The 10,051-nt window shown below is 38.4% G+C and overlaps 2 protein-coding genes across 2 annotated transcripts; one reads left to right on the top strand and one right to left on the bottom strand.

Moving 5' to 3' along the window:
* Positions 1-3,487, top strand: uts2r4 (urotensin-2 receptor 4). The gene has a single exon (XM_020644061.3). The coding sequence runs from the start codon at positions 1,271-1,273 to the stop codon at positions 2,342-2,344; it is 1,074 nt and encodes a 357-aa protein (XP_020499717.2). The 5' UTR covers positions 1-1,270; the 3' UTR covers positions 2,345-3,487.
* Positions 3,488-5,007: 1,520 nt separating this feature from the next.
* On the bottom strand, positions 5,008-9,653 carry lgals2b (lectin, galactoside-binding, soluble, 2b). Its single transcript, XM_020626295.2, has 4 exons — positions 9,572-9,653; positions 7,881-7,954; positions 7,515-7,686; positions 5,008-5,388 (listed from the first exon to the last, which is right to left on the bottom strand). The coding sequence occupies exons 1-4, from the start codon at positions 9,572-9,574 to the stop codon at positions 5,242-5,244; spliced, it is 396 nt and encodes a 131-aa protein (XP_020481951.1). The 5' UTR covers positions 9,575-9,653; the 3' UTR covers positions 5,008-5,241.
* Positions 9,654-10,051: the final 398 nt, after the last annotated feature.

Raw genomic sequence — 10,051 nt, 5'->3', positions numbered from 1 at the left:
AAGGTGATTTATCAATAACATTTGCTGATGTTATTTTAAACATACTTTATTGTGTCACACATACAGTAAATCACATCCTCTATGTTTGACTGTTGTTCATGGAAATACGTGAGCCTGGTTATTGACATTTGCCTCTCCTCTGATTTTTAAGTGTCTGCAAACTCTTCAAGCTCTAAGACAGAAGCTTGAGGCCAAACGGGAATACCTTACGAATATATAGGCCCATGCTAGTTTTTCACCCTGGTGTCAAAGAGGGAGGACAGAGGGAGGAGGTGGGTAGAGGACTTTAACCAGTGGAATTCCAAGGAACACAAAGACAACAGACCTTTTCTATCAAATGTGGTCCAAAGATTCGAGGAGAAACTGAAGCTTCGTCTGCCATGAATGAACAAATTCTTTATGGAGATGTTGAGGAGTGAGAATAAGGGCTCGGAAGAAAGAATCCATCGTACTTAAACCAAGAGGACAGATTACATATTATGATTGGATATATTACAGCTGTCGAGTCAACCCTAAATGCTGAATTTAACCACAGAGGAAATGGGTGGACGTCCAGCGAGTGGATTATCTCTTTCACGTTCTAAAATTATGGGATTTTAGCCCAACTAGGAGTATCTACCTGGAAATATCCATAGCAGAGCTCTTTTCAATCACACCTCTGCACAGCAGGAGTTTGCTATCACAGACTTTGAAGTTGAAAAGAAGTGTCCTGATTCACTGTGTCACTCTACTGCTCTCAATGACCCTTGTATGACTTCAACCCCTGAAGCACCAAAAGGGAAATACTTGCTCTCTGTAACTGAGAATATCTCTCTAGTCACAGGATGGCTCAATCTCTGCTGGAGGCTTTAACGCTGACAATTTTGGAGGAATCTGGAATCATGGCTGTGTGGAGGACCTCGTTTTTTGGGAAAAGTGCTGCAAGTCACAGTCAGATATGCAATCCTTGAAGCTGTTAGTCATGTCTGTATCCTACTTAGATCTTATATGTGGATAATTATTTTCATCCTATTTTCATTACCTATTGCCTGCTAATCATATTTTTTCTACTGTATATAGTGTTTTCAAATTTAAACAAAAGAAAATATGACAAGCTATGTTTGCTTTCCTGTTGGACAGGTTTAAAAAAAACTCTATCTTTTTAACCAGCTCATATTTTAGATTCTGCAGACTTCTCATTTCATGTAAGAGCCAAATGCCATATTTTGTATTTCTGTGGAAATTGGCTCATTAAGACTATAACCTGATATCTGACATTGGTGAACCTGCAATGAACTGCACCCCTAATGCCACCATCGATCCACAGCTGGGACATGTCCTAAGCCCAGGTGCTGGAGATGCTGGGACCCAGGACAGTTCTGCTGGTGGTGGGAGCAGTGGAGGCCTTTGGGTTACCTCCCTTTTGGGTGCCACACTGATGGTCATGTGCGCCATGGGTGTAGCGGGCAACACTTACACACTCATTATTACTCGATCAGCCGCTTTACGACGCACAGGTTCCATGTATGTCTACATCATCAATTTGGCACTGGCAGACCTGCTCTACCTTTCCACCATCCCCTTCGTGGTCTGCACCTACTTCGCCCATGACTGGCTGTTCGGGGAGGCAGGTTGTCGTATCCTGCTGAGTCTCGACCTTCTCACAATGCACGCAAGCGTCTTCATTTTGGTTGCTATGAGTCTGGAACGCTACCGTGCGGTGGCTACACCCTTCAGTGCCCACAGGTCGTCCTCTCGCAATCGGAAGCTAGTTGCAGGGGTTATCTGGGGGGTAGCTTTCGTGCTAACGCTTCCCATGATGGTGATGATACACCTCAGGGAGGGTAAACCAACTGCGTCTGGTTTGATTAAGAGGATCTGCTTCCCTACATGGACTCCTGAGGCCTTCAAGGCATATATCACTGTTCTATTTTTGACAAGTGTGTTGGTTCCTGGATTGGTCATTGTCGGGCTGTATGTGGGACTCGCTAGGCGCTACTGGGCGGCACAGTCTAGCTTAGGAGGAAGCAGCCGGTCGGCCAGGAGGAGAGGACTCAAACAAAAAGTTGTATCAATGATATTTTGCATTGTTGTGGCTTACTGGGCTTGTTTCTTGCCTTTCTGGGGATGGCAGCTAGCTAAACTATTCTCTCTAGAGTCTCTCAGATCTCTGTCTCCAGCAGCCCATAATTATGTGAATTTCTTTGTCACATGTCTCACCTATGGGAACAGCTGTATCAATCCATTTCTTTACACTCTACTAACCAGGAACTATAAAGATTACTTGGCTCAGAAAAGTCAGTCTGTGGGTTCAAGTAGAGCTGACCCAGGGTCAGCTGTGACTACACCACTGCATGAACTTTAGTGGCTGGTTAAAGGATTACTTAGCATGTCACAAGCGGGAACATTTGTTTGAGCTTTAGCGTGGACATTTTTGTTCAAGTAATTTTGTACAAGACTAAAATAGATATTTGTGTGATACTTTTTATATGTAGTAGCACTTTCAACAAACTATGTTAAATCAGCAAATATATTTGATGCTACAAATTTACAGTTCTGTTGTCAACAGAGCTATTAAGGAGTGAAATTTAGCACAGCCGGCAGATGTTTTCCCTTATGTTATGAGTTATGAGTTATTATGTTATCCTGACAGATAATAATTTGATAGGATTTTTTTTTTTTGGAACTGTTTGTTTTCAAATTATTGATGATTAAAACATGTAGAGGTTTTTTTAATTATGTAAAGTATCTTGCAAATGGTATTTTTTCAATAACTAGTACAATTTACAATTGCAAGAAATCTCTTTGTAATTGCTGAAGAAACATCTTTCAAATGTCTGACAGAACTTGCTCAGTTCTTTCTTTATGCTCCCATTGCCATCCAAAGTCAACACACATTTGAATCCCTGCAGGGAATGTGTTTGCATTGTGCCAGATTCCTCATCCTCAGGGCAAGGCTTCTTTGAGCCTTCATGCAAATTGTGTCAGCAGAATGTGGTGCATCTCACTTCTGTCGCATGTTGTAGCTCATTTTATTTAATTTGTCTGACATTAGAAGGGAACACCTTTGTGTTTCCAAGTTTTCTTGAATTCTCCCCTTTTTTGTTCATAGTTGGAATTGTGACTGATCTAACTAAACAATTTTAAGAATTTATGATATTTGCAGAAAAATGCTAAAATAAAATGGAGTCTTTATCAATTCATTCATCCAAAATTGTATGATTAAACTAGAGTTGCACTTATCTGATTTTAACTGTTTCAAGTCCCCTGAATGTGTGTCGATGCCTCCTTTAAGAGTCTTTGAAACATGCACTGTTTTAATAACTTCATGTTTTGCTGGCATTGAAATAAATTCAAACCATAAACTGATCGAAAGGCCCAATCAAATTCCCTCCCTCTGTCCTTCCCCTGAACCTGTTTTCAGACATTAACAGGTGCAGACTCCAAAAAGACTTGGACTTAGTATCTCAGTATACATTCCAATTGAAGCAGTGTTACTATGAACATGGTAAGTGATGAAAGGAAAAGCTTGTATCTTTGCATCTGAAGAAATGTTCAAATCTGTGGGATTGCATCTACATAAAGTTTCATACAAAACTGCAATGCTATACAAAACTAAATTTAAACTGGAACAATTAACCCACATGCAATCCAGAAGGAAGAAAAAAGCCCACCCAAGGATTCCGCTACATAAACTCCACCATCACTATGCATTTGTACTTTTACATTAAACTCCATCACAAAGTAATTTTGCTGTCCCAGTGTGTACGTAGCTTTATAAAGTTGTTTTGGAAGTATGAGAGGCACAACCTAATGAAAAACAGCACAAGCATACATACACACACTTAAGTTGCTTTCATTATGCACTATTAAAAATAAATTAAACATTTCAGGCCAGCTGCCATTGAAATCTTCCTGAATTGCGTGTTCATACATGAACCTCACAGGGGGAGACTGTCATGTAGGACCATGGGGGTCTCTCAGGGGGCTGGACACAATGTAAATAGTATGACGCAGACATGGCCAACGAAGCAACAGAGTCTGACGCTATAATGACAATTTTTGCCTTATATATATCAATAGCCCCTTTTTGACCAAAGGTTGAAAAAGCTTCTCTTCAAGGAAGTAAATGAATCCTGTGGCCCATTGTTGTCAGCATTTTCACAACTACCTGACGTCCCAAGAAGATTATGCAAACCAGGCTGTGTTGCATTGCAAATAGATTTATTGATTAACAGTGGAAAGGACACGAGCGCTGTTTGCAAAAGGCGGATTAAAAAGGTTTGAAATGCTCGACTCTAAGCATAAAGCGAGATATAAGATTGCAGAGATCTTCCCTGAGTCATTCTCAAATCACGTTGAATAGCAGCGTCAGAGTACGTTTAAAATACAAACAGTAGACATGCATGTCTTCAATATATAGTTGATTTCAATTTCATGGAAAAAAGAAATGTAGAAACACAATTATAAGACGCGTTCTCACTTTCCTGTTTCATTAAAAAGGAAAAATCTAATAGAAGAGTACTCTAATGAAAATGTCAGAAGAATTCGAACTGGATACCTCAATCCCCCAATTTCATCAAAATCCAAAGACAACCTTTAAAGATGATAAATGATATTTGCCCCTGTAATGAATTCAAAAAATTGAATATTGAAATTATATATAATACCTGCTTCCTTCTCGCATGAACTCACTCTGATTCTCACACACACACACACACACACACACACACACACACACACACACACACACACACACACACACACACACACACACACACACACACACACACACACACACACACACACACACACACACACACACACACACACACACACACCTTTATAACTGGAGATTAAAGTGTACCTAATGCCTTTGTTTTAGATTTCTTATTATGTATGTGTTTCAGTGTTTCATGTGTGTTGCATAAATCCGGTGGTGATTAAAAATCTTCAGATGTTATCTGTAATGTGGTGTATTTGTTTGAGAGCATGAGAAGTAAAGAGAAAATGAGACAGGGTCAACACTTGTATTTTCACAGAATTTATTAACAAACCCAGAGACTGATGTGATTTAAAGTAGATACACTGAGATAAAATGTGCTTTGGCTCCCTCTTCAGGCCATTCGCTGTTGATACAATATCAGTAATCCATGTTACATTTCTGTGGTTATCTTTAGGGCTAATTTTGATATAAAGGACTAGATCAGCAACAGAAAATGTGGACAGGTCAAGCATCAAGGGTAACAGAGAGGTGAACCTCTACTTAATCTTGATGCCCACGATTCTTGCATCACCGCCGATACTGAAGTACTTGTACTTGATGTCACCCAGACGGTTAGGGAAGTCGAGCATGGAGCCGTCAGGCAGCTTGATGTAAAAACTTTCCATGCTGAGGTTGATGTGAAACTGAAGGAAACAGAAGACAGAGAAACACTGAGTTATCTTCTGCTGTCAGTCAAGCAAATTTCCAGTTTACACCATACAGTTATGGATGATTGAGATATAATATTGTCTGGTTATGGAGTCTTATGGGCCTATAAACTCCTTCGTGATCAACTGTCTGTTGACCTTACCGTCTGACAGCAAAGAAACCAAGGCCACTAATTACCGCCTTGTAGGGAAAGCCATTATCAATCTTACGCCACTTTTACTATAGATCAGTGGTTCTCAAACTATGGTACGCGTACCACCAGTGGTACGTGGGCTCCCTTGGTGGTATGCAAAGAAATCTCCACAATATAAAAAACAAACCCGTTCAGCATAGAACGACAATTTTTTTTTGTCATACTCTTATCTGTCTTGTATCTATTGAATTGTATTAATATCAAATGTGTTTTCCCCTCTAAATGAATCTAGTTTTTGCAACAAACAACTTTAATCTGCTCAATTTATGCTCACGCACAGACAGAAACAACAACAGGAGTACGCCTCGCGTTTTGAAAAGTTCCACTCGATATTCTGTTATATTTCAGTACTGAAACAACATCAAGCAGCTGTAGGCCTACATTAACAGATATTCTGTTATTTATTGGAGTTCAGCACACAATCAGCAACAAGCGCTCCCTCCCCCTCTCTCTCTCTCTCTCTCTCTCTGTAGCTCTGAAGCTGATGTGATTCTGCTCTCTTTTGTTGTCTTAACACTCCGTAGGAGTCTAGAGGGATTTAAAAAAAAAAGACAGTTCTGCTATGTTGAACGCAGAGCCTTATAATACAGCAGCTCTGTTTGCACCGAGCCTGAGGAGCGCGCGCCTGGACTCTCACGCGCTCTCTCTCGCGTGCACGCAGCAATTTTATGAATAAATGAAAAATTAAATGAGAAGAGGTCGGAAATATACTTGGGCCCAGGTATCGTCTTTGTGTGGGAAACACTGGAGATTAAATATTTACAAACAGGTTGTTGGTTTAAACTTGTCATTTTTATTGTTCTGCACTTTTGTGTGTGCAAGTTCTAGCGCTAGCCCTTAGTATACCTACAGTGTGGCTGCCAGCAGTCAATAATAAATAATATTCTTTTTATAAATTAATTTGCCTCTTGCATGAAATGTGTGTTGAAATAGGCCTACAGTGTATTTTAACGTCTACCATAATGGTGGTACTTAGAGAGCCAAATATATTCAAGGATTCAAAGAGGGATATTGTCATTTCTGAGCATATAGGTACATGAAGACCAACAGATTTAAATAATTTAAAGATCAATATAGATATTCAAAAGCAAAATCATAATTAGGAGAATGGCTGATCTGTCTAAAGGGATGTTGAAGCCAAGAACCTCGCCTCAGCTCTATATTTTTGCATGCTTCTTTTTTTGACTCAAAGTTAGTTCTGGACTGCTTTTCCAATATGGTGACTGCCATTGTTGGGTTTCAAAACTCTGCTAAAGAACCCATTGGACTATGTCACTGGGATGACATCAATAATTTATATGAAGCAGATACATAATTTGAGTTTAAAGAGAATTGGCCAGAAGTGATATAATGTGAACTCCTGAGCGAAATAAATTAACCATTTAATCTTTTACAAATGGAACTTTTGAATTTTAAGCAATACAATTTAACCTGCCTCAATTTGAAAAACTAGAGTTCTCTTTTCCAATTAAACCTTTTTGTGGAGAATAGCTCATATTAGCAAATGAAGACAGAAACATGAAACTGACTAATGAGTCAATTCACTTTTTTTTGCTACTTGTGCTACTGCTACACATAGACTATACCTTAGGTATATGTCTGTTTACAAAATATATTTTTTTAAATGTGTATATTGCCATTTCAGATCAATAAACTAGTGGATGATTGATCTCCTTTGTTCTGTACCCCTCACTTGCATGTTGCATGTCTGTATGTTCTGCAGAGGATCAGAGAGATAGAGAGAAACCGTTGCTGTTGAGTCTCTCCTTGAATGCATTGGATGGGGTGCAATGTTCTAAATGTACTTTGATTATATTCAAACATACACGACTTTGTGGTTCTGTTGTTTGGTACAAACTAAATCAATGTTTGAGAAAGCACAGACAAACTTAAAAAAAAAAATCACACCTTGCATTCCTCCCCACGCACAAAAGGGAAGTTTCCCTCTCGGCATTCTTCACCCCAGTCTCCCCCGGACTTGGAGTTAAAGACAATAGTGTTGGTGTCACCGCTCGCATCAAAACGGGGATTGAAGTGCATGCCGATGTTCTCAGCATCATGACCGATGTTGATGGAAAAGCTGAGATGGATGCAAGTTAAAAAAGGGAGTAAGTGCATGAAATGTTAATTTTTCTCACAGTACACTGTGATAACTTACTCTTTATTAAATTAAAAATGTTAACTTACTTTTAAGTTTACTTAAAGTAAAACTACACAAATACAGAGACAATGGATTTGTCAAACATTTTTTAGTTTCGATAGAGGAGAACTTACGAGTTGCAGTCATCGGAAGGCTTTACACGGATCTTGAACTCCTGCCCCTCCTTGAATGTCATGTCAGTGACTTTCTGCAAAGGGAAATGACAAAGAGGAAGAAAACTGATTGAAATAGATAGATAAATAGATGCTTGAGGCCAAAACAAAAAACACATTTCCATGGATTCAAAGCAACATTCAAAAACCTTTATTACACTCAGGAACCACCAATTTTGGCTTTGACGACAGGTTTTTATCGATTTTTATCGATTTCTGTGATGCAGAGAGTCAGTGGGGGGTGGATGTCGTTTCTGTGTGTTCAGGAGTGAGATCGCTCTGTGGTAGAATTATCTTAGCTGTAATGATTAACCAGGGTGGAACTGTGGCCCCTTGTGCATAAAAGTACAGAAATATGAAGGCGCCATATTTTTCGATGTATGTGGACGTTATATAGAGACAATAAAACCATAAAAAGCACCAATTTTATCTGCACACACTAAAAAGATACCTATAACACATTTCCACAAAATGTGTGGGAGTGCACATCACAGTTGCAGAAACAATAAGTAAAAAAACAGCAATAACACCTACGATTGATTTTGTAACTCGTCAAACCCTCAGGATGTTTCTCGTAGTCAGTGAACCCTTTCATTTAATCAATAATGGAATACATTCCATTCACTGATTGTCCTTCTTATCTATATGCTGGGCATCCCATGATTCCATGCGTGAACTTCAACATCCTTGACCCTAGGTACCTGTACCACACCCATAGTTACCTTAACTCATATAACCAACAATATAGTCCATAAAGTCATACATTATCTCAAAACAGAACAGGTTTTGCAATAGGCTGTACAGATAAAGGTCCCGAAAAAAATTAAGTTAAGTTATACCATTTTATCCAAATGATTTAGTGGTAATGTGTATCATCCTAGCATTACAGCTCACAAAACATCCATGAGATCAGAGAGGCTAGGTACTTTGTATTTTTTTTATTTTGTGAACTGTAACTAATTAAAGATCAGGTAAAAAGCCTTTCCCTGTTAAAAACACAGAGATATTTTAAATTTTAGTTCAGCTTTGGTGTTCAATTGAGAAATATTGCCATGCCCTTGGACTGAAAGTTATATGATCAAACTAAATTAATAGAACTGAAAACTATACCTTGAGAAATTACAAATATTTGAATGCTAATCAATTATTTTCTCTCCTCTGTGAGGACTGAAATTTTGCTCGTGGCATTCTTATAAAATCATATTAATCACGGTTTAGTACTCTACGAATAGTGTTAAAAATTACTTGTTACTTCATAATTATGTAACCTCTAAATTTAACTTGTGTGAATATCTTTGAACATTTTAAGTGAAGTCAGAAAGCCAAACTCTTCGACAGTAAGCTATGGAGTGTGTGCATTTAGAAATGTAAGGTGGCATACAAACAGTAGAGCTCATTAGATCACAATTTCAACATGTTGGAGTAAATGACAAACGTTCTTCTTATGCGCTTGGTTTAATGTCATTATTAAGATGTTCAACCTATGAAAATCAGAAACTTAAAAGTAGCAAAAACAGATCTTCAGGACAAAGTTGACTAAACATACTTTACTTGCATGTCAAACAGACATCTTAATGTGTGTGGGACATAATCTCCTTCATCACATTGATAGCAACAAAGAATTATTGAACAAAGCTTTTCACACCACTTACCATCTTGGCTGTCTTCAGTGGGGTGATCCTCGAGTGACGAAGCACTGCAGGCAGGTGAATGGTTTATATATCACTACTGACGCTGGAAGCAGGAAGTAACAAACCAGTTAAGGGGTTGTAAAAATGACTAATCACGAATGACAAATTTGCTTGGGGGAAATTTTTTCGTTACACCAGCTCAAGAAAACAGGAAACAGGAATATAATTATCAAAAATAACAAGAAGTTAAAAATCAAACATATGTACATCAGTTACATAAAGGGAGAAAAAAATACAATACTAGAATGATAACAGGTATGTACACTTTCACTTGTGGAAAGAGTATGTAGTACAGGTAGTAGTAGTAGTAGTAGTAGTAGAGTAGTACAGGATGTTCACTAAATCAGTAATAAAGATAAAAACTACCTGATATTGTTCGCAAAGTAATCTTGTTTGTATGATATCCACACAGCTTGTTGGGTAAAGTTGGTAAAACATTTG

The sequence above is a fragment of the Labrus bergylta genome, chromosome 1 (assembly GCF_963930695.1).
Source record: "Labrus bergylta chromosome 1, fLabBer1.1, whole genome shotgun sequence".
Lineage (NCBI taxonomy): Eukaryota > Metazoa > Chordata > Actinopteri > Labriformes > Labridae > Labrus > Labrus bergylta.
This window is presented reverse-complemented; position numbering and strand designations above follow the sequence as displayed.

What these genes read in the sequence shown, in the direction of transcription:
- uts2r4 (XM_020644061.3), top strand. Translation starts at nt 1,271, where the DNA reads ATGAACTGCACCCCTAATGCCACCATCGATCCACAGCTGGGACATGTC.
- lgals2b (XM_020626295.2), bottom strand. An exon ending in CCTTCCGATGACTGCAACTC is followed by an intron (nt 7,687 to 7,880) that starts GTAAGTTCTCCT and finishes CATCCATCTCAG; the next exon opens with CTTTTCCATCAACATCGGTC. An exon ending in TGCGTGGGGAGGAATGCAAG is followed by an intron (nt 5,389 to 7,514) that starts GTGTGATTTTTT and finishes TGTTTCCTTCAG; the next exon opens with TTTCACATCAACCTCAGCAT.